Source organism: Echeneis naucrates, chromosome 1 (assembly GCF_900963305.1).
Source record: "Echeneis naucrates chromosome 1, fEcheNa1.1, whole genome shotgun sequence".
In the NCBI taxonomy this organism is placed as follows: domain Eukaryota; kingdom Metazoa; phylum Chordata; class Actinopteri; order Carangiformes; family Echeneidae; genus Echeneis; species Echeneis naucrates.
This window is the reverse complement of record NC_042511.1, coordinates 5254787-5278753: the sequence shown is the minus strand read 5'-3', so window position 1 is coordinate 5278753 and position 23967 is coordinate 5254787. Positions and strand designations below refer to the sequence as shown.

Sequence of the window (23967 nt, the reverse complement as noted above, 5' to 3'; positions counted from 1 at the left end):
CGTTACGTTCGTCAGGGTTTACGTCAGTAACGGGCGCGTGTCGTCTCGCCGTAAAATGCGGTGTGCGTTGCCATTGGTAACGCGATATAGGAAGTAAATTCCAGTTTGCCTTTCTTGTTTTGACAGCCCGAACTACACGGAGTAAATACCTGTCTATGTTCGTTCATCTGCTTGTCTTCGTAGTTTTTTTTTTTAACAGCAGATAACCGACCAGACAACCTGTAAACCGGACTTTACGGTAGGTGAAGCTGGCGAGGTGAAGAAAACAGCTTGTTTGCACACCCATTAGCTATCCGAGCTGTGCTGGGGGTTGATTTAGCAGCTAGCTGAAGCTAACCCGACACAATTAAGGTGAAAGCACGACATAAAAAGCGTTTGACTGTAACTGTGGACACTGTCGGCTAATATGCTTATCGTCTCTCTCTCTCTCTCTCTCTCCTCTTTTCCTCCTTAAAGCTCTTTCCATCTCTTTCCTGTTTAACTTTCAGGTGGTGAGAGTCCATGAGTCGCAGTCGGAACCCCCCTCCCCGGGGTCAAGGGGCAGCCCGAGCCAAACAGGTAACACCCTTCATATTTGATAAGTTTTGTGATTTATTGAATGGCTGCTATTTATATGTCAACATCAGATATGATTCAACAGTCCTCATTCCGTCCCTCCCTCCCTCCCCACCTCTCCCCTTCTTTCTGCATCTCAGATGGGGCTCCTCCTTGACCTTTCCCCAGATGGAGGGATGGATGATGAGGGAAATGATGAAGAGCTTGAAGCAGAGCTGATGAATCTGATGGAAGGAGAAGGAGGAGTGAGATCACAAGGGAAGAGAAGTGAAGGGAGAGGTGAGATAATCTAATCACCAATATCTTTCTCAGTGAAGTCTTTCACCACACTACTGTGGTGAATGATAAAATTTAGGATACTCTCCTGATGTGTTTGTCTCTTTCAGCACCAGTTCACATGGCTGAAATAGAGCGAATGGCAGCTCTTTGCATGAAAGACCTAGATGATGAGGAAATAGGGGATGAAGATTTGGATGATGAAGACCTGCTGGTAACAAACCTGTATTTGTTTTGTCAGTAATTTTTTAGAAAAATTGCCAGATGACATTTGCTTGTTCCAGATTTTTTTTGGAAGGAGTTGCCACAGGTAATCAAGAACTGTGTGAAAGGAACAATGGATTTTATTGTTGTACAAAAAAGGGCTTTGAGTTCTCACTTTTGAGCTTTTTTTTTTTGTCAACCCTTTTTTTTTGTCTCACAGGCAAAATCATTTATCAATGTATATGCAAATGCAACCCTATTCCCTTTTATACCACCTTAATTTAAAAAAACAAAAAAACAAAAGTGTTGAATTGCTTTAAATGTCCGGACTTTCCACTTAACTAAATAGATTTCTGTCTTTATGTGCACAGGCAGAACTGAATGAAGTTTTGGAGGATGAGGAGGAACAAGCACCTGCTCCCACTCCTCTTGCCATCACTCCATCTACCCCCAAAGTGAGCGTTACATCCCATTCTCTTCCTCCTGCTGGTCCCAGTGGTGCAACTGGGCTAGAGTCCCGCATACTGGAACGTATTGAAATGTATAAGACTGCCATTTCTAATGCCAAAACTTCAGGAGAGACCAGTAAAGTTCGACGATATGAACGTGGATTGAAGGTAAAATTGACAGTGCCAAAGGGTAGAAAGGAAATCTCAACCAAATTCCTAAATGTGCTCATTTCCTATGCATCTAAAAGTCCCTGTCTTCTTTGAACCTAGACATTACAGTCCATGTTGACATTTGTAAAGAAAGGAAAACCAGTCAATGAGGAGGAGATGCCACCTCCTGTTGCTCTGGGTGGAAATGCCAATATCAACACAGAGTCTGCATCAGTCAAGACACAAGAAATGCCAGAGGCAGCACTGCCCTCTCCTCCCAACAATCAGAGACCTCTGAGGGAGGCTCCACCATCAGCTCCTAACACAAAACCACTCCATCTGAACCCACCCCAAAATCTTTCTCCTGCCATCACCCCAGAAACACCAATGATCTCTCCACTCACTCCTAACCAGCCTGATGCACAGCATTCAGGTAAACGTATACATGAAGACGTAAAAGTGCGTTTGCTTTGAACTGTGTATTTAATTTGATACCTTTTAACTTACTGCATTAATTGGTCAGGATTTGGGATCTGATCTTCATCTAAATCAAAGTAGGTGAAGCCTTGGCTATAATAAATGAACTGGAAATCAGACTTGCATAATGTTTACAGAGAACCCTTTGGGCCATTTTGCAATGTTTTAATATTAAACTCTGGCAGGACTACTCCCAAATATGGATTTCCTCAATATTGAGTACACAATATTTAGGGTAATTGTTGTGATACAGCAGGTGGACAGCCCTCCTGATACTATCCTGTAAGACACCTTGGCAGACTTGGGGATTAATTTTCCCCTTAATGATGTTGACCTACATGGCCAAGGGCTCATTAAAAGTTTCCAAATCATGTTGCTCCTTCCACCTTGCTTCACCACAGGGGGTGGTGTTTTATCATTTTCCTTTTTAAGTCATATAGAGTGTTGCATGTTCTTCCTAAATATTTGAAACACAGTTTCATCAGCCTATGAAACCTTTTCCTAGTCACTCTGTGCACTGTGAAGATTAATTGGGGAATGAGATGCTAAAGAGTTCCTCAAAGCCTTAAGGTTTTTCTCTGAGCTTCTTGAAACATTGTCTATTGTATTTTTCGAGCTATTTTAGCTGGAAGGCCACTTCTAGGGAAAGTAGCCGCAGAACCTTACTTCCTGCAAATTATCATTGTAACAAATTTTTTGCAAGACATAGTTTGCATAAGCAGATTGGTGTGAATAGCTAAGGTTTATAGGTGAAAGCAACTTTCTCTTAGGGCAGCACGGCAACATAGTGGTTAGGGCTCTTGTCTCACAACAAGAAGGTCACAGGTTTGGTTCCTGGGCCTGGGGCCTTTCTGTGCGGGGTTTGCCTGCGTGCATTTCCTCTGTGTACTCTGGTTCCCTCCCACTGTCTGTCTTTGGGCAAATTGGTGACTCTAAAATTGCCCGTAGGTCTGAGTGAGAGTGTGAGTGGTTGTTGGTCTCTGTTGGTCTCTGTTGGCCCTGTGATGGACTGGCGACCTGTCCAGGGTGACCCCGTGCTCATCCAGTGTGAGCTGGGATTGGCTCCAGCAACCCTTCCCCATGACCTGGAAACAGATAAGCGGGAGAAGATGAATAAATGGATGAATTATAAAAAAGAACAAAAAGCCACCACATAATCCTTAATGTTTTTGCTTCATTCAGAGCTGAAACAGGCATTATTATCCAGGCAGAGGGAATACAAGTTGGCTGCCATAAACGCCAAACAAAGTGGAGACATCCAGAAGGCTAAACAACTTTACTTCACTGCCAAGGTAACACCACCACCTTAAGTTTTATCACTTAGACATGTCTTTTTCTCTAAGAGCACTGTTTGTGTACAAGGCTTCTGAGATAATTAGATCATTATAATGTTGCTCTCAATGCAGAAACTGGATGCGCTGGTGGAGGCAGCGGACAGAGGCAAGCCTGTAGACCTGAGTTCTCTTCCTCCCCCACCTGGTCAGTTTTACCATTAGAAAAGGAATAGCTCTTTATTTTTACTTTGTTACTATTCTTATAGATGAATAAATGAACATTTTATATGGACAATGTTCAAACTCCAGGCAATTCTAAATGTTTTTAGACATTTAGACTGAGAGTCTTAAATTTGAACTGAATGCTTATAAAAAATGTTTTAATCTCAAACCACATATCTGTCTTAGATCTTTATACCAACTATACACATGGCTGAATGCTATACACAATGGCTGAAACCAAAGTATTTTATAATTACAATATCACTTATCTTTAACATTTTCAAAATACTGCTGGTTGACTGGACTTACTAATTCTTCATACTCCATGAACTTGGGTAGAGTAAATTACACAGGGTCTGTGATTGTTTCCTGTACTGTTTGTCTCTATATATAACAGTGTCAGTTAATGTTATTTCATCTGCTTGCTTGATTAGATGATGATTATGATTTCCCATGTCCAACTCGCCACTCATGTCTGATCATTTGCAGAAGATATAGTTGCAGACAACTGTGCACCTCCTCCTCCTCAGTCCTCTTCCAAGCCAACTGCTTCTGCTGCTCCAGCATCCACCCAGGCGGCCACTGCAAGTAAGCCTCCAGTAGCACCGACCTTTTCCTCCATCTAATTAGCATTTGAAAGTGGTTTTAAAAAAGGCAGCAATTACTGAATTAAAAATCCTAAAAAATAAAGTGAGTGTGTGTCCTGCAAAGATCTCCCCACTCCCAGCAGTCTGGCAGAAGCCCTGCAACAGAGGATGGACATCTACAAGTCGGCAGCAGAGGGAGCCAAGAGCAAAGGAGATGATCGTAAGGCTCGCATGCACCAGCGCATAGTCAAGGTAAAAGAAAGGAATGAATGAAGCCTTTATTGCTCTGAAGAGAATTTGTCATCTGAAAGCGTTCAGACATCAATAAAAAAAAGATGCACACTTGCAATGATGCAATATGGTGGCATTTAGACATAAAAACCTTCTCAGTCCAACATGCTATAATTGTGCTATATACAATATATACACAATATATATGTATATTGTACTGTATACAATACAATATACAGCACTCACTTAAAATTTTTCTGCTTTTAAATAAATATTGGAAAACTAAATGAAAACCATTAGATTTACTCAATAAATACCCATGATGCATGGTGGTGGTGTGTTTGACTTACTCCCCTAAATAACTGGTGACTCACACCATTTTGACTGGTGACACCCTCCATTGCTTTGACTGCAACTACTGTTGTTGCTCATTTCACCTACCAGAATAACTTGCATTGACGGCTGTGTTGCTCTGAGGAGAAAAGTAGTTGTCGGACATGTATTTTGCTCTGATTTTCTTCATTTACTGTGATGACAATTTGTTTTTAAAAAGAGAGATTAATTATAAAAAATGTCATTAATAGCATTGTTAGCAACAATAATATAAATAGAATTACTGAGCATATTGTTCCATTCTAACAGCAATACCAGGATGCCATCAAAGCACATAAAGCCGGACGACCTGTCAACTTATCTGAGCTACCTGTACCACCAGGTAACTTTCTGTACCTGGGTACATCTCAGGATTCACTTCTACAGTACATTTCAAAGAAAATTCATATGTGTGCTTGTGTGTGGGTCTCCTCTAGGCTGTCCACCACTTCAGGGCTCAGAGGGGGGTCAACAAAACTTCATGGGTGTTCTGGAAACAGCTATGAAAATAGCTCATCAGGATCCAGACGCAGAAGATGAGGATGGTCCAACAGAGGCTGCCAAGGTTGAGATAAATAAACAAATATATATATATATATATATATATATATATATATATAAATTGTTATTGTGCAGGCAAGGAATCTGGTTGCCTTTTAGGGTAAACTTAGAAAGGCTTTGTCATGTGTCATGCCAGATTTTGTGGCAGATCATTCACTTAGGGCTGTTTTCTCAACTGGACCCCCTGCATATTGTTTTACTTTTGTCCTTGTACTCAAATATATTAATGCAGCAATAGAGAGAAACAGCAATTCTCTGTTTAATAAATGCAAGATTTCATTATGAAATAGAAATAGCTGAGCTTGTTAGGACGATACTAAACTTTATATAGTACTGACTATGGTGTGTGTGTGTATTGAGACTCACATAGTATGTATTTAATCAGTATTTATATTTACTATATTTTTGTTTCATTTTTGTTACATTTGTCTGATCTTAACCTCATTTTCTTTCCTCCTCGTAGCCTGCAGTACGTCCACCGGCCCAGAAAGCAAAGTCTCCAGCGCCACAGGCCCCTGGAGGTTCGTCAGCTCTAAAACTGGGACCTAAAGGTGTGCTCAGCATGGGTTTACACAGGCATACACATACGGAATGTGTCATAAGATTTTGTGAGTTATGAGACACTGTTTTAGGTTTCCTTCTTAATTATCCTTGTAGCTCAGCAGCAAGTGGATTTCCTGTTGCTAAGGCGACAGGCATTTTTGCGTGCAGCGCTGCGCTCCAAACAGATGAAGGTAAACTGTTAACTTTATTTTTTTCATTCACCTTTCTTCATCTTATTTATGTTTTTTATTTTAAAATAGATTCTTTGGTCGCCTTGTGTATATTTTTTCTTTTGGAATATTTGTGGTTTCCTTCACCAGAGCAGCTTGTTGTCTTATTGGAACATGTTGTATTGCTATGCTTCGACTGATTCACCTGCTGCTGTTTGGTTGCTTGTAGGACATGACAGGAGCTGCACAACACCTCAGACATGCGAAAGGACTCGACCCCATGATAACGGCTGCCAAGTCTGGCCTGCCTGTTGATATCACCAAGGTTATAAATATGTGCAAATTAATAACAAGCAAGGAGCCACAGAGCAAGTGTGTGTGTGTGTGTGTGTGTGTGTGTGTGTTTTGCTGTGTTGTCACAGGAGCAAATTAGTGTGTGAGGCATGTTAACATTAAATGTGATGACAATGGACAATGGAAGGAAGGTGAAATCAGAACACCTTTGTGTTCATCATTGTCTCACCATGTGCATATTTGTGTCTGTGTACATTCTACATATTTTCAGCATAATTTCACTGAATATCCTTTATATAGCTGCCTCTTATCTCATATCTCTTTCATTTCCACCCTTTTTATTAATGTTTGCCCCATTAAAAAATGGTGGCTTAATCCCTCAGTGTAAATACCAAGAATATTATGCTGGTGTTTGTCTTCTTGTCAATCAACTGGATGTCACACAAACTAAGAAACAGATATTCATCATTTTTAGTGATGAGAAAAGTTGAGAGTTGGAGAAGTTAGAGTTTTCTGAGTGATACCTTGTTCTTGTTTTATGCCCAAGATTTTTAAAAAATGTATCATGTTTGTCTGCTTTGTGCTAGATTCCCAGTGCCCCAGTGGGTGAGGAGGATTATTCGCTGTCTCGTTCCCGTACCTCTCCTCTGTCTCCTCGCTCCAGTGAACAGTACCGTGGTCTCATGGATCTTTTACGAAAGCAGCATGAGGTAAGGAGATGCGTAACACAGTGCACCTTCAAAATCTAGCAGTGCATCAGTGATCATCTTTTACCGATGTCAAGTTGTTATCATGGCCATAAAACTTATTTACACTTTTACTTGGTTGCGCAGCTTTTGAAATACATGTTTCAAACTTTGATCTGTATCATTTTGTCTTATCTGTCTTCTTACCCAACCATCTATTGCTTTTGATCATGTCCCACAGAAATGCCTGGACAACTCTCAGAAGTTCATACAATTGGGGAATGTGGCAGAGGCTCTGAAGTAAGAGACATTTTTCATTTCTATATTTTAAATTTCTTTAATTGTGTTATCTCCAGCCACAATGGCTATAAAAACTCATAGTTCTTAGAATTTGTTAAAGCAAGTGTAACTTACTCAACAGTCGTACTTTTTTTTTTTTGTATTGCATTTTTTTTCCTCGTAGTTGTGCCTATATGTATCTGAGAGCTATCATATATTAGACTTTTTACATACCTGCAGGATCCTCACCCTTCTCTTTCTTCCATTATACTTTAAGAAGAGTTGTCATTGTCTCGCAACAATAAGATTTACTTTCACAAGTGTTGTATTACTTTTAGATCATAGAGGTCTTCTTTGTACCATGAATGTTGTCTGTTTTAAAATCATCCGTAAGACCTCTGAATGTGATATGTTTGGCCGTTTGTGCATAAAAAACGTGTGTCTCACCAGGTTTGAGAAACTTGTTGATGAATCTGTGAAGAGCATAGAGATCCTAAAAAATGCCCATGCCAAAGGCCATCCAGTCCCAAAGTGCCGCACAGAAGAGAGGACCTTCAATACTATCAAGTCAGCAACAAATTCATAAAATCTGCTTTCATTCTTAATGTATGATGTTATAATGCATTTTTCAAAAGGAGAAAAATGGAAATCTGACTCCTAACCCTAACCCTTTCTGTGCACCTAACAAAACAGGCGCTTGCTTCAATATAAGCTGCAGCTGAAGTGGTGATGGTGTTTGAAGCTGTTGTGTTTGATCCTTGAAGTCCTGGTTCCTTTTAATAATGTAATGCAGAGCATGACCAATAAATCATCAGGGCTAACGGGCTGGCCAAGATTAGCTCATCTCATTTACTGAACAGAATATTTATTAGCATTTATATAAGTCAGTAAACAGCAAAACATTAGTGCATGAATCCAAAAAATATGTTTGAAGTAATTGAAGCAGAAACAGTCTATGTAGAGTGCATGTAAAAAAAAAAAAATAAAATAAAAAATTGACTGATATACCATTACAGTTATTAAATTCATAAATATTGTTATATTTGCAACAATTACAGTTAAATTCTGACTAGTTCAATAACCAGCCATCTTTGTACTGCAGATAATTAAAATTACTTATTAGTTGATTCTTCTGCTTGAGGGGGCTCAAGGATAATGTTTTTCTGATGTGTATTCTCTTATGCTGTCAACATCCCACCTTCCCAATATTGAATACCAGAATCAATTAATAGATTAAAAAAATTATATTGTTTACGTTATGTGTTGTAACTTGACAATATTATAATCTTTGCATTGTATTGCATGCCACCAAGCTCAAACTTTATATTTGCTTTCAAACCCAACATCCATTGTTTGAGTTTGAAAGCATTTTATTTAGACAACAAAGGGATTTCTTTCCCCGACTGAGCAGTAGATGAGTCAGAGTGACTCACTATGACTCACTCTGGCTCAGCTCCAGTATCATACTAAGCTAACAGCTAGTTGACTCTGGCACTGACTCATTCAACAGTCATAGTTGTTTAGTGCTCAGTGATGCTGACTGCTTTCTGTCATTCATGATGAAGCCTCTGAATGACACTGACCTTTGTTTGTTCTGCAGGGTCTACTCCACCCTGACATCTAATGACCTGATGCTGTACATTATCAAAGGCATCAACCTACCAGCGCCATCAGGTAGGAAAGCGTTAAATGGCAATAGTTTAAAGAAATCAGCAAGTCTTAAATAACCAGGTGTTTATGTGTCAAATATATGTGCACTCAAACCTCCTTCTCTGCCTTCAGGTGTCTCACCCAACGATCTAGATACCAGTGTGAAATTTGAGTTTCCTTTTCCCAGCACGGTAAGAATATTTCACTCTGAGTGGTGAGATTAGTGATGTTTGACTCTGTTGATAGTTGGTTGTGTTTTAATACGTTCATCTGTGTGTGTGTGTGTGTGTGTAGGAGGAGGCACAGAGGGACAAAACCAGCACAGTAAAGAACACCAACAGTCCAGAGTTTAAAGAGCAATTCAAACTGAACATCAACCGAGCCCATCGAGGCTTTAAACGCGTCATCCAATCCAAAGGCATCAAGTTTGAAATCATCCACAAAGGGTAAAAACAACAAATCTGTTGGGTTGATTTATTCAGTAAGTCTCATGTTTGCTGAAGCTTTATCAGTTATATTCTCTTCCGTGTGTTTACAGGGGCTTGTTTAAGACAGACAAACTGGTGGGCACAGCTCAGCTGAAGCTAGAGGCTCTAGAAAACCATTGCGACTTTAGAGAGATCATAGAGGTGAGTGCTAACAATTACAGAACACAAATGCACACACATACAGCTTATAGCTGTCTGATAGTGTGTGTATGTTTCATAGGTCATGGATGGACGTAAGGCCACAGGGGGCAAGTTGGAGGTGAGGGTGAAGATTAGAGAGCCTTTATCAGGAGCTGATCTCCAGCCAGTGACAGAGAAGTGGCTGGTGCTGGAACCAGTTTCCTCCCTTTCTCCTCCAGAGAAACAGAAAGAGCGTGTGAGTAAAGTTTGTTCTTTACATGACTTGCATGAACAGCGACTGTGGAAGGAAAGTAAAGCTGAATCTGAAGCTGAAATCCCTTTCCCTGAGGCCAGTGGGATTCATACAGAAGCATAGAGGCTTCCGTGCAGTGAAACATCCTAAAAATTTGTTGGTTGCATTTGTCAAGACCAAAAGTGTCAGAAGTCCTTGTCAGATTGCCAAACAGTACCTGAAAATGCACCACTTATCTGTCCGAGGTTAGCTTTGTGGACCGCATCCTATAATTTTCCTTCTTATTAAGTCAACCAGTGCAGCAACATGAATGCCTTTTGAAGAGAGATGTTTCCAAAGTGCACAACTTTATCCACAAATGAAAAATGATCACATCTTATACCATGTATTTTTATATGCAATTTTAATTTTCACTTTTTTAAAAAATGGAATGGATGTGGCTACAAAAAAACAGAATACCACAAAACACAAAGGAAATTACTTAGCAAATAAAAATAATGACAGACATGAAGGATCTGATTTATTTGTCACTATAACTTCAAACGATTAAAGGCTTTTTTGTGGTTTGACTGCCACTAACTTGTTTTTCTTTTGAAACAGAAAAAAAGAAGGTTAAAATTTGAACATTTTAATGTTCATTTGTTAGTTTCAAACATAGGCTGGCCTTTGTAAAGTCAGAGAAACCTGAGCTGCTACCCCAGGATTCAACTGCTTTTCTCTTGCAGCCCTTTTCTGACAGCCTGTGAGTGACAAAAGCTGTGGCCACTTGCATAAAAATATTGAATGTGTCACTTAAGATCACTTCAGTTACCTCTCAGTATGTGTGTGTGTGTTTGAATCAGGCTCCTTCTCCTCGGTCTAAACCCAGACATGAAGCAAGCAGCAGGAACAGTCATCCCAACAACTCTCCTCCACAGTACAAACTCCACAGCTTCAGCCTCCTCAACTATGACAGGGAACGGTTGGAGAGAAAGGTGCGTGTTCATGTCTGTGCATAACACTTGTAATGACCTGAAGTGTGAAGATCTTGTCAGTCATTCTGCCTTTCTCTCAGATTGCAGAGTGCAGAATGAATCGTCGGGATCCTCCATATGACCTCATCCATCAACACAAAGACATCACACACAGACTTCAGTGGCAGAAATCACAGCTGGAGCGAGCCTCTCCAGGTCTACTGACAGGTAACACACACGCCATAAAATACACCTGCATTTATTTTACCAACACCCAGAAATACACATTTCAACTTCCTACACACATAAACCACATATCCCTTCGCCCATATAGAGTATGAAAATGTGCTGCAGCGCTTCAGCCAAGGACTCTCTGAGTCTGTGAGGAAATACTCCAGCCAAGGCAACAGAGTGAGTGCAGGGTCAGGGGTGACTGCTACCTCAATGGGGGGGGGGGGGTTAATATATGTATATATAAATACCCTTAGGCCTACACTGTTGTTCAAAATTATCTTTCCTATCTTTTTTTCTCCTCTTTTTAATAGGATGCAGCCAAGGATGCACTGGGCAGGTTGAAGATGGTAGACAATGAGGTAAGAGCCAATGAAAATAATGTTTCATCATCTTCCTATATGCATATATGATTTACTGGACATCTTCCTTTTCTCTCTGTTTCAGCTGGAGTCACTGAGAAGGAAACGAACCCGATAAGAGGGGAGAAAAGGAACAGGGACTTGGCTACAGTACTGTTTTATCAACTCTCTGTCTCTTACATGCCCGAATACAAACACTACAGTTGATACTTAGCACTTTTAGCATGACTATCCTGCTCATGCCCAAGACAACTGCATGAACCAACCTGCTAATTCTGCCCGTTGATCTATAACATCTGACACTTGTGGTTAGTTACCTGCCACAATAGTTGAAAATGAAAGTATAACCACAAAGGGATCCAAATGAAAGCAAGCATTAAAATGTGTTGTAGAGCTAAGGGAGAGGCAGATTTATTTGCACTTAAACAAGAAAGATGCCAGAAAAATGCTTTACAGGTCTCTCCTGTACCTCTGCTAATTGGTTTGATCATACCTCCATCTTTCCTTTGTGGGTTGGAAATGGAGAAAGCTGTAAGAGATGAACATAGTGCGTCTTGACACTAGCTAAGAGAGTCTTTTGGTTTTCACTAATGACCAAAAAAGAGGAATGTGCGTGTGTGTGTTTGTGTGTGTGTGCTTGCCCTGAAGTGTGTTTAACGAATGGGCTGAGGTGTTTTTAACCCCTTTTCCCATATGTGTGTAATGATCTTAATCTAATCTGTCTACTCCAGTGTTCCCAGATTACAGTAATCTGCCGTTTGGAGTGGTGTGATATGGGAATTTAAAAAAAAAAAAAAAAAAAAAGGTGCCGGGGGGGGCTACAGCCAACATCCCATAATGAAGGGTTAGTGTTTGTGTCACTAAGGAGATGACTATATCAGATGTAGAGTTGCCTTTAGAGGGGGTGTTAACGGCATGCCGTGAATGTGTCGGCAGTTTAGCCCTCTCAAAAGAGTGCTGCTGCTTCTTTTTCTTGATCAGCTGTTCCTTCTTGGTTGTCTTTCTCGTCTCCACTTTTGCCACACCAATTCCTCTGCATGTGCTGCATTATGAGATTATTCAGTTTGACTAATATGTAGCGCCACTTGGATGCTCTTTAAACTCTTATACAATGTTAAAGTCGTCGGCTGTTGATTAGAAAGCAATTAGCAGCTGCTGTCAGTTTTTTACTGTTTTCCACAGATTTCCATATTTCCACATTTTACAAAAGCAGACTGTTCCACTCCAGCAGCAGCAGATGCTGAATAATCTGCCCACAGGTAGACAATTCTGCTCTCCCATACACATCCCTGTCACCAGAAACCCCATCTGTAAAGATAAGGAGATCTGGTATAACGCTCCACTGACTAAAAACACCATATTTACCAGAACAGTATTTTTTTCCCTGTATTCTCAGCTCTGTTTAGGTCTCTGGCTGCTGATACTGTTGATTCATGTTGGTTGCATATAGCCAGAGTGTAACTTGTAATGAGCTTTGCTGTGCGTTTATATCTGACTCTTCTGTGTGGATGATGTCTGCAAACTCCACTAATAGGTTTTTTTTTGTTGTTGTTGTTGTTTTTGTTGTTGTTGTTGACCGAACAGGGACTCATGTGTTTGCCGTAATCCACCCCCCCCCCACCATCTCACTCCATTAGTAAATAATCCTGGTTATGGTTGACCTGATATGGCTCTCCATACACTGTGATTTTTATGTCAGGAGAGGATATTTCCTGACTCCTTATAAAGGGTGCATTATATTGTTTTTTATCAACTGATGTTTGTTTTAGATGGAGATAATGGCTGGAACTCTGATTAGAGTCAACCTTTGACACTGAAAATACCTAACTGGTGCATTTGCAGTTTTTAGCATCTTTATTTCAGATAAGAGTTTTGCAGAGATTATCAATTTGGGCAACACAGTTTTGGTTTTTTTGGGGGGATTTTTTCTGTTCATTTGAACAGCCATTGGTTTTTATTTCTGGTATGACAAAAATGATTTAGCAGGCTCTTGAAATTATGTGGTTGAGCTCAGTGGATTACACATTTCAAATGTCTGCAAATTGGTTTTCCTTTTGTATGGAAATAATAGGGAACCGAAGAACCGCTAATGCAATCAATGATTATTTTAATCACTGATTCATCATGCTATCATTTTCTGGATGATCAGAAAGGCTGAAAACAGAACAACCTGAAAATACAAAACAGCAGCTTCAAATTGTTTGTTTTTTAATCAGTCCTAAAGTCCAGACACCAGAGATATTTGGTTCACTATCACAGAAGACAGGAAAAAGTGTAAATACTAACTGTTGGGATAGGTTAGGCTGAATTGTGGAAATACATTTTAGTTTTTTCTTAAAAGAATAAAACAATCAAACAAATTATTTCACATGTCAGAAAACTACCTTAGATTTCAGTGACGTGGTTCAGAAATAAATAATCTATAATGTGAAGTACATGATTTGGGCTAAAACATGTGAAATCTTGTGTATGGTCATTTTAATTAAAAATGCAATGGAAGCCAAGTTTACTGCTAAAAGAAAGTGTATTCCAAACACATGCGCGTGCGTACACACACACACACACACACACACACACACACTCCAGAGGCTTTACCCCGCTCCTTGAGTAACTTCATGGCCTCTGAGGCTGCCATGTTGTCATGACAACAGGCTCATCAGCATGCAGTGCAGTGGTTGGATGGTCAGAAGTCGGGTAGAGTGACATATTGTTAAAGTTTGTCCTTCTGGTTACTTTAAGTCTTTCCCCACAACACACCCCATACACTCCTTTCTTTCATTACACTCTGTTTTAAAATCTTGGTGGGGGTTGTATTTCTTTTGTCTGTTTTTTTTTTTTTTTTTTTTTTTTTTTTTTTTTTTATTGTTTATCGTTAGTGTTAATATCCCTGTTTTGTTCGACTTCAATGAATGTGCTCATGTAGCTTTGGGAGGAGGCTGTTGTTGAATCTATCATTCTATTTTTTTATCTGCAAGTCATGTAAGGGCAATCAGTTTAAATAAATACAACTTGTATATACAGTAAATATACAACATAATATACTCTGTCTCTATTTTCGACTGTAACTCATGATGATTCGTGTAGCTCAAAGTGGGAATGTATCAAGGCCTGATTGTTTAGACTTAAGTATCTTATGTATGAGGTGGGTGTTAACGTGAATAAATGGTAACAGCTCTGAGTTTGTGTCATCATTGAACTGCCCAGAACAAACAAACCAAAACGAGAAAAAAAATAAAATACTTTTATCTGCTTTAATACGTCCATTGCTGTTTCTTCCTTGATGAGTTTATACAGCTGATTTTGGATCGATTGCATGCGCAAATACAAGTCTCCACGTTTAGGTATCTGTTGTCTGACAGAGTCAACACAAAGTATGAAACTATGCTCCATAGTCAGTTCTGTGTTGTGTAATCTCCACCAAAGGTCAGCTCAGTTCAGCACTGTTTGTGTGTAAAAGGTGGAGGGGCCTACAGGAGCAGGGTGGCACAGACAACACAGCTGAGGACAGGAGCAGATCTTTGTGTTGTTGTTGTTGTTGTTGTTGGGGGTCTCTGGGGCTTTGCTGGTATGCTAATATCGTATTTGAATGTGAGGTTTTTCCCCGACAAAGGGGACGGTGCTCGGCCTGAAAAGGGGGAGTCTTGCTAAAATTGGACAACCCGTGAGACTCCGGTGGGCGTGGCCAGCCCGACCAGGGCTTCCTGCTCGGTGAACACGTGGTTCCGCGTCTGTCTGCCCGCCGCTGCTCCGTCAGTTTGTGAAGGCTTCCTGCCCTTCTTCCTCTCCCCGTTTCCCCCCCCAGCAGCACGACACAATTCCCCCTCCTCCTCCTCTTCCTCTCTCTGCGGCAGCTCCCGGGACTGAGGACAGCCAGGCCGTTTCTTCAACGAGAGAGAGAGAGAGAGAGAGTGCGAGAGTAAGTAAGTGAGTGAGTGTGTGTGCGTGTGTGTGCGCGCGCAACCGGTCCGTCCGTCCGTCTGATTTCCCCCCAGTATCCCGCCTCGCCTCTCGGTCATGACGCTGGAAGCGATCCGTTACCGGGCCGGGTCTCTGCAGATCCTCAACCAGCTGCTGCTGCCGCACCAGACCGCTTACGACGAGATCCGCTCGGTGCAGGACGCTTACGAGGCCATCAAGTCCATGAAGGTACGGAGCCCGTCCCCCCCCCCCCCCCACCAACACTCCCCAGCCCAGGCTGCATGCCTGCTGCATGCCTGCTGCATGTGCATTTATTCCCGCCGTGCATGCATTTTTTTTTCCTCGGCTCTTTTGTGCTCCCGCCGCTGAAAAGCATGTGTTGCCATATGCTCCTCGCCTGCCGGCCTATGTCTTCCTTTTGGATGCACCTGCAGCTCCCGGCAGATCCACAATCCCCCGATTGTCTGCCCCCCCCCCTAAAATCATCCTTTATTTATAGTTTTCACATTATCATGTGCCAGCGCGACAAACGGGGGGTCTGCACACAGCACCCACCCATGAAATATGCCCCCCATCCGTCTCTTTCTCTCCGAGAGATTATTGATGAATTATTAATGACCTTTGCCAGGGTTTTTGTTCCGTTTTCGGTCTTGTGCTGCACTCAGTGACACCTCCGCCTCATTTATCTCCACAGCTGAAGCTTTGACACGGTAGCTGCTCAGATAGTTGATGTTCAAGTTTTGTGAAAGCAGGAACATTTTCAGATATTAATTTGTAAGAGCCGAGTAGACATTTCACTCTTTTGTTGGTTCGCTAATTCGCACAACACAGCAGCCACAACACGTTTGATTCTGTGCATGTGTGTGTTCGTGTGATTGAGAGAAACAGGGTGAAGAAATGTTCCATAAGCAGTGAGGGGGCGGGTGTCATGATAATAATGGAGTCCAGTGGAAGAGGACTGAATGACAACACAGATTATTTCATATCAACCAAAGCTGTCAGGGACAACTTTTACCTTTTGTGATCTGCCATTTAAAACTCTGCCGTGGATGTAAATCAGTTATCTTCATGAAAACTGGGCGAGCCAACCGAAGTGTGTAACCGTAACCGTGACTGTGTGTTGTCCCTTCTCCTCCAGGTGCGCGGGGCCCCGGCCATTGCCATTGTCGGCTGCCTCAGCCTGGCTGTGGAGCTGCAGGCAGGGGCTGGTGGTGATGACCCTGTGACCTTCATCAGGGAGTCTCTGTGCCACCTGACCTCAGCTCGGCCCACAGCGGTCAACATGGGCCGCGCTGCCCGCGAGCTGATGGAGTTTGCTGAAAATGAGAGCATGGAGAAGAACTCGGAGCAGCTCAGAGAAAGGTGAGCTGGTTCGAAGGGGCCAAGATCCTCAGTGCTGCTTTTGTGGGCTGTATCAGTTAATTTGTGGAAATTCAACCGGTTGAATTAATTCGGTTTAAGTTGATGCATATCTCCAAATGTGTTTAGCTACGTTGCTACATGCGGCTGTGCTCAGAGGAGTATCAGGACAAAATGTAATAATCAGCTTTTCCATTTGTCTTCATACCAATCAAGTCTGATTGATCAATTGTGTTTTGGCTGTAAATCCATTTAAAAGCACTGTGTGTTGAGTTTTTTCTGAATGTCTACACTATAGAAAAAGGGGAATCATTCATTTTCAACAGCTCCATCCATAAGTGACAATGACAGCATGTATAACTTGGTCATGAGTTTGAACATATTACGTCATGAGCTCTTACCAGATGTCTGTTTAGAGTCCTTGAAGTGGTGTTGCTGTAGAGCAACCTTTGTATGAATGTTTTTTTAGAGTAGGGACACACATTCCTACACATTTCACTGATGTACTGGTGGTAGTTAGGCAGCAAAAACATAGAAGACATTTAGCAAGAGTACAAAGAGCTAAACAATGCAAGCTTCAAACTTTTATTGAGAAAACGTTTTCTGAGGGAGGAACTGGGTTTGCATGGGAAAGACAACATTTTAGACATCAAGGAAGAGAGTCCTTGATTTCTAAACTCCACAGGGCATCTTTAATGCCAACAGACACTCCATCTGCAAATAAGCAGTGTTTCAGTTTCCGACTGTAATGACTCCTATTTTATTTATAGTAAAAACTGATGCAGCGAATTCAAATATTGTCAATTTGTACTTTTCAATGAGTGTTCAATGCCCTTAGCAGCTCTTTTATCACCTCCTTGTTTAACACAAGCTGCAAGTGTCATTTAGCAAGAGTTGAGAAACGTGTCAGGTAACCTAGAAAGTGAAAATTGGGAAGCTCATATGGTGTAAATACCATAACAGACTAACTGTTAGTGTGACAAAGAAACAGGCCGAGTTGTGCTGTTCTCATAGTGTTCACATTTTTGACAGCACTGTGGTTCAGAGCTGCAGGCAGACAAACAGGAAAGAAGCACAACAGATGTGAAGGTTCAGAGCAATGTTGGTGCTTGTGTTTGTTGGACAATAGGAACCAGGTGGAGAGAGGCTGCAAGCTGTAGAGACACAGATCGGGTGGCAGCCAGACATGACTCATCCACATTAAAAACAGCTTCTTGGTCAATATCAAAATAAAAGTCAGATTGTCTGATTTCAGTCATTCAGTCATAGCAGAGTGCTGAGTCCATTCCTCAGAATATCCGTCCTCATGTTATCCTGAAAATGATTTTAAATATGTTCATCTTCTACCCCTTATCTGTTTTCGGGTTATGGGGGGTGCTGGAGCCAATCCCAGCTCTTATTGGGAGAGGGCGGGGTCAACCTGGACAGGTCAGCAGTCCATCACACAGAGACAGACAGACAGACCAACAACCACTCACACTCACACCCAAACATGATGTCTTTGGACGGTGGGAGGCGTTAACCCACATATACGGGGAGAACACAGAAAGGTCCCAGGCCGAACCGAACCCATGACCTTCTTATTGTCAGCCACTATGCTGCTGTGCTGTCCTGTGCTGGGTGTCAGAATGGGAATTCAAAGCAGAAGATACCATGAGCTGAGGCATGAGAGTCAGTATTGGGGAAAGAAATAGTTGGATCGATCTTTGTGTTGGATAACTATCTCTACTTGGAATTCCCTTCCCTCCCATTAAGGGCTGTGTGGGGTGAATAATGTGTAGCTAAAAATTGCAGTGCAGCAAAGTGAATGGGTCATGTGAAGTATTCTGAGTTGGTTGATTGGATGATTTTTGGTTCTTTGAACAGACTCACCACGAATGAAGAAAATGTAGGTTAACATGAATAAAACTGTGATTGAGACATGGGACGGTCTGGTAGGTGAAAGGGAGCCGGGACTCGTGGATACATTCTGCTATACTGTGCCTGTAGACTTGGAAATCATGTGATGTTCACAGTAACTCCCCCCCCCACACACAACAGTGTAATTGCCTGGATCGAAGACATGCTGGAGCGTGACGTCAATGACAACAGGAAGATCGGTAACTACGGCGCCCAGCACATCCTGTCCGGCGTCCCAAGGGACTCTGTTACCATCCTCACACACTGCAACACTGGCTCACTGGCCACAGCTGGGTACGGGACTGCTCTGGGTAAGACTGCAGCCGTGGGTGTGAATGAGAAAAGGCTGGCTGTGCTGTATTAGTACAGTAGTAATACTGTAATACTAACGGCTGTCTGCGTGTAGGTGTGGTGCGAAGCCTCCACGGGCTGGGCAGGCTAAAGCGAGTGTATTGCACAGAGACAAGACCGTACAACCAGGGATCCAGACTGACAGCATACGAGGCGGTATCAGAGGGAATTCCTGCTACGCTGATTACAGACAGCATGGCAGCACTCACCATGAGAGAAATGGACATCACTGGTGTGTGTCTGTCAATCTTCACTCTGAGGTTGACCCCTTCTTTCTGTTTGCTTAACACTTTGCCTTTATCACGTTCTCTCCCTCAGCTGTGGTAGTGGGTGCAGACAGGGTGGTTGCGAACGGTGACACAGCCAACAAGGTGGGCACATACCAGCTGGCTATTGCTGCAAAGCACCATGGGATTCCCTTCTACGTAGCTGCACCCAGCACGTCATGTGACTTGAGCCTGGAGAGCGGCAGGGACATCATCATTGAGGTGCGCCCCCCAGAGGAGCTCACCAGTATAAACGGAGTCCCCATTGCTGCTCCGGGTAAGACGTAAAGGATGTTAGGGGGATTTTACTGGGCGGGGAGGCAAAGCCACAAAAGCTGTTAATATATTACTGAACTGTGATTTCAGAAAGTTATGAGCTTGTACAGTTGTTCTTGAGGGTTTGGGGGGGTCAGAAAGTCCGTGGGTTGGTGGGTTGGTGGGTTTTTTTATGACTTTATTGGATGGTGGCTGGATGGTGGCAACAGAGAAATGAAAGAAGACGAGAGAGATGCGGAATGGCATGACATGACACAGAGGTCCCAAACCAGACTGAAGTCAGGGATGTTGCGGTTCAAAGCCTGAGTCTGTAAGAGTGGACAAAGGGTGTGTGTTTTAGGTGAGTTTGCGAGAGCAGAATGGATTCATTTGATTTATAATTACGTTGCCAAAGCGGAGAGTTGTTCAGTGACATCATAGTAATTAAAGCGAAGTCATTTAATGAGCACACTGGCCCCAGGAGAGGAGGAGAGGAGGAGAGGACGACGTGCGCTTGGAGGTTACAGTTCTCTCTCTATTAAACTTTGCTCTTTTGCTCTCCTCCACTCAGGTCCGTCCCGTAAATGGCATCTTAAAATAATGTTTGGAATTTTCGCTTCACATGAGAGTTAACCATGTAGAGAGATGCTACAACGCATAAGCTATATCCTTTGCTAGAATACGGCTGATGTTATTTGTCACAGCCAACAAATGCCACAAGCAGACCAGAACCATCAATGAACTGACTGGTATAACAAACGTGGCCTGTGATAGATCCTGCACATGTACATGTACATGTAGTGCTCAGCTTTCTCACCTTTTCTCGTCTCATCTGCAGGGATTGAAGTGTGGAACCCGGCGTTCGACGTGACCCCTCACCAACTCATCACAGGAGGCATCATCACAGAGCTGGGAGTCTTCCTCCCCTCTGAGCTCCAGGCGGCACTCACCGGTCGCCTCACTGCCCTCTAGAGCCACTCAGCCCCTCCTGATGGTCCGTGTGCACCACTGCACCTTAACATCAGACACTTAAAGACACTCATCTCACCACAGGAGACACGCACGCACACACACACACACACACACACACACAGTCATGGTGGTTGTTTTAACTTTGTTTCGATAAATGCACAGTCACTGTGCAATTATATGTGCACAAAGGGAAAAAGTCTCTGCAGGGAGTCAAGCAGACACACATGCAGTCTCCCCTTTCGTTTGTCTCTTTCTTAGTTTTGTTTTGGGGTCTTTTGCCTTTCCATTTTACCTTGCCTGAAGTTTTCCATCCTGTCTTTCATTTCCTTTCACCACCTCTTTGTCCATCTTCTGCAACAACACAGCTGGACTGGTTTCCTTAAATTCTATTTGGTAGTCTGTTTTTATGAGTCTCTACAGACTACAGACAAAAACGTCAACTGCAGACAAGAAAAAATTCCACGAAGGCTAAGACTGATTTTTTTCAAAGTAGTAATTTTGATTAGCCATGATTTCTAAAATGCTGCTACTCGCTTGTAAATATACATATCCTTGCGGTAATGTGTACATATGTAGAAAACTAACCATGCTAGGAAAAGGTACTGCTATTTTAACCAAATATATGGTGATTTGAAATTCAATCTGACATCAGAAATTATATATTGCCATGTATTTTCTTTTGTTTTATGTTAAATCTTTTATAGACAATTAATCCAAATTTATAGCTCATAGATTTAACAAGTTAGCGACGTTAAAACTCCAATTTCATTCACTCTTTTTATCCTGTGCAGCAAAGTTTTTGAACGAGTAAAATTTTTTGATTAGTCCTAATAAGTCAGCTGATGCCTGTGACAATACAAGGCTGCCTTTATGCTTCATTCCTCATTTCTATCTCAACATTGTCAGTTTCATCATCATACCACACTTGTGTATATATACATGGATATTTATGGATGCATAGGTATTTCAGAAAGGTACAGATATTCACCATACTGCACAGTAGACACTATGTAAGACTGAACAATCTCTGAAAAGGAGTCAGTGTCATTTTTCCATGACTACTTTTGCTGTGAGCTAAGAAGTTGTATTTATGTAATACAAGTATCACAATTAAAGGAATAGTTCATCCTGACATGAAAGTTTGGTTATCTGCTCACTTACACATGAAGACTTTACTCTCTATAGAATACCCATATTTCTTGTTGCACTTCTTATAATTCAGGCTTGTCGAAAACGTTCAAATGTTTTACAGCCTAAAGATGAAAAAGTATGTAAACTTTAATATATCCATTATATTACTTTTCGTCATCAACAAAAAAAAAAGCCAACAAAGAAAGTAGGCGATTAGCTGATGAACAAATATCTCCCCCAAGAACTGGAAACAGCAGAGAGAGTAAATATTGGACTTACAATTGTCAGTTAGACACCAACATGAATGTTTCTGTTGTCTGTGTCCACACAAAGGATAAATAAGCAACTGTTTACGATTACAACCAACTGACTTCCAGCCCTCAGGCAAACTCCTCCAAATCACCTCATATAATGTGATAAATCTTTTTTGCATGTTTAAAGACCCACAATACTGATATGATGCAGGTGCAGAGTTCATGGAAATGTCTACAAAAACTAAAGAGCTCATTATTTGTCTCATTAGATTTTAAAATTTTACAGTTTTTCTTTTTTTTTTTTAACTAGTCTGAGAAATAAATGTGAGGCCAGACTGGCTCAGACTTCAGAAACTCTAGGTGTGAGCTTCAGTCACATTCATTCCTTTATTCTGGGGTGAACTATTCCTTTAAGATTGGAGTCCATACTGCAGTGCCCCTCTGTCAGCAGTAAAACACACACTTGGTGTGATGCCCCCCAACATTCAGAATGTAATATTCAACTCAGATGGACTTGCTTTAGTCAGGAGCTGTGATCAGTCCGGACTCCAGACACTCAGTCACTTCTTGCCTTTGTGCTCACTTCAGAATGTATTTTGACTTTTTGAATTAGTTCAGTTCATGAATGAAATGCTGTTTTATTCCAGACTGACTTTCACCCTATTAGACTACTCTTGGGCTGGGCCCACGGCCCGGTAAGGACGGGTGGATATTAAGAACAACACGAGGGTTTTTTCCATACTTGTTGACAACGGAAGAACAAGTTCAAAAACGTAAAATGGGGGACTGTGTCCATATTTTTAGGGTTTATCATATACACCTAATGCTGAAACAGAAATATAATAAATATTGAATATTATAATTGGAAGGCTAAACATTTACAAGTTTTTCTAGTCTTGTAACCATGTAAATGGGAAACTATTAGGGGCAGGAATATCATTATTAGAACTTAATCAAATTTGAAGATTTCATCTTAACCTCTGGGAAATTTCATACACTAATCTACCACCATAATGCCTCCACGTTAAGATTGCAGAACCCAGTTTTAAAACCTGACTCTGACATTGTATTTTTCTCATAAGCAATAGACTGTTATGACTTTGGAAACATAGATTGAACCTGAAAACCACTTTTTTTTTTTTTTCTTTTTTTTTTGTGGGATCTCGATTGTTTGACCTGTATGTGATGCTCCTATTCACTTGTGCTGAATGTTACAGGGCCCTCACTGCCTTACTGCTACAGCACCAATACAGCGTCACAGCAAGAGACACAGCAAACCTTCAGTCCCTCTTCCACCCTAAATAATATCTACCCATACCGCCATCTCATCAAGCTCTTAGCAGAAAATCTCAGTGAGTTCGCATCACACATGTAGTACTTAAACATTTAAACAGTCTTCATATAAACTCCTCATCATTCCTCATCAAATCAACAAACATGTAAATGTACCTGATTGACTCTTTGCTTGTATTTCTCAGTGAGCTTGACGAGATAGAGGTTCCTACCTTACAGCGACTTGTTCACACAACACCTTTCTGAAGTGCCACGTCACTCATGATGTGGCAAATACACAAATCCACCTTTCTACTTACAGGACCACTGAGGAGTGCAGAGAAAACGCCTCAAAAAAAAAAAAAAAAAAAAGAAAGCTCAACTCCAATAATAATAATTTGCAGAATCCATAGTGACATTTTCAATATCTTTTAAAAGGCTGTAATATAAGCTCGATCCCTCCTTCACTCATCCCTCTCCTCATCTGTCCACGTTCCTTTTCTGTTCACCCATTAAACCTCAATTCACAAAGATGCTGGTAGGTCACACATAAGCATAAATGACACTTGTGTATTTACATTTTTTTTTACTTTTTCTGTTTTGTACAATTTAACACGTCACATTTTGGGGGCAATGTTAGACAGTGTTCCAGACATTATGTAGCAACTTTGTGGCCGTCAGACCAGCCACAATATTATTTCTTTCTAAATCTTTAAGCAGTATGAGATTTCACTTTGTCTGTACATCACTATTATACCTGTTTGGCTGTGGTTTGTTGTTTTATTTCACATCATTGTGATTTTTAGTGACTAGGCCATAAGTACACCCCACTGAGGAGACCTCCTTAACCATACACACTACCTCTCCGTCTGCCCACACAGACTCAGACACTCAAACGCATGA

General features: G+C 41.5%; 2 protein-coding genes across 5 annotated transcripts; both read left to right on the top strand.

Annotated features, from left to right (window-relative positions):
- The first annotated feature begins 99 nt into the window (after positions 1–99).
- Positions 100–12212, top strand: cc2d1a (coiled-coil and C2 domain containing 1A). Of its 3 annotated transcripts, none has more exons than XM_029507093.1 (28): positions 100–238; positions 457–558; positions 696–834; positions 942–1045; positions 1407–1652; positions 1755–2067; positions 3294–3403; positions 3518–3590; positions 4100–4195; positions 4319–4446; positions 5068–5140; positions 5235–5362; positions 5822–5909; positions 6016–6092; positions 6301–6396; positions 6953–7075; positions 7293–7351; positions 7781–7897; positions 8931–9004; positions 9113–9171; positions 9275–9426; positions 9519–9609; positions 9689–9844; positions 10684–10815; positions 10896–11022; positions 11129–11205; positions 11340–11387; positions 11473–12212. In XM_029507093.1, exons 2-28 carry the CDS (start codon positions 502–504, stop codon positions 11503–11505), a joined length of 2976 nt encoding a protein of 991 aa, XP_029362953.1. In that variant the 5' UTR covers positions 100–238; positions 457–501; the 3' UTR covers positions 11506–12212. The 3 variants fall into 3 exon arrangements, with proteins under 3 accessions (XP_029362953.1, XP_029362937.1, XP_029362945.1); XM_029507077.1 differs by having other exon boundaries at positions 4097–4195; XM_029507085.1 differs by having other exon boundaries at positions 114–238; positions 489–558; positions 4097–4195.
- A 2915-nt stretch (positions 12213–15127) lies between these two features.
- mri1 (methylthioribose-1-phosphate isomerase 1) lies at positions 15128–23834 on the top strand. 2 transcript variants are annotated; one of them, XR_003841010.1, is made up of 8 exons: positions 15128–15533; positions 16444–16667; positions 18705–18874; positions 18970–19146; positions 19233–19457; positions 20274–20429; positions 23010–23144; positions 23271–23834. XR_003841010.1 is itself a non-coding variant. In XM_029508375.1 (7 exons), the coding sequence occupies exons 1-6, from the start codon at positions 15402–15404 to the stop codon at positions 20405–20407; spliced, it is 1062 nt and encodes a 353-aa protein (XP_029364235.1). In that variant the 5' UTR covers positions 15128–15401; the 3' UTR covers positions 20408–20429; positions 23010–23834. The 2 variants fall into 2 exon arrangements, 1 of the variants encoding a protein (XP_029364235.1); XM_029508375.1 differs by having other exon boundaries at positions 23010–23834.
- Positions 23835–23967: the final 133 nt, after the last annotated feature.

Coding starts and splice junctions, on each gene's coding strand:
- mri1 (XM_029508375.1), top strand. CDS start 15,402: ATGACGCTGGAAGCGATCCGTTACCGGGCCGGGTCTCTGCAGATCCTC. Junction 18,875..18,969: donor TGGGTACGGGACTGCTCTGG/GTAAGACTGCAG, acceptor GTCTGCGTGTAG/GTGTGGTGCGAAGCCTCCAC. Junction 19,458..20,273: donor AGTCCCCATTGCTGCTCCGG/GTAAGACGTAAA, acceptor TCTCATCTGCAG/GGATTGAAGTGTGGAACCCG.
- cc2d1a (XM_029507077.1), top strand. CDS start 502: ATGAGTCGCAGTCGGAACCCCCCTCCCCGGGGTCAAGGGGCAGCCCGA. Junction 4,447..5,067: donor TGCACCAGCGCATAGTCAAG/GTAAAAGAAAGG, acceptor CCATTCTAACAG/CAATACCAGGATGCCATCAA. Junction 11,023..11,128: donor CTCTCCAGGTCTACTGACAG/GTAACACACACG, acceptor TCGCCCATATAG/AGTATGAAAATGTGCTGCAG.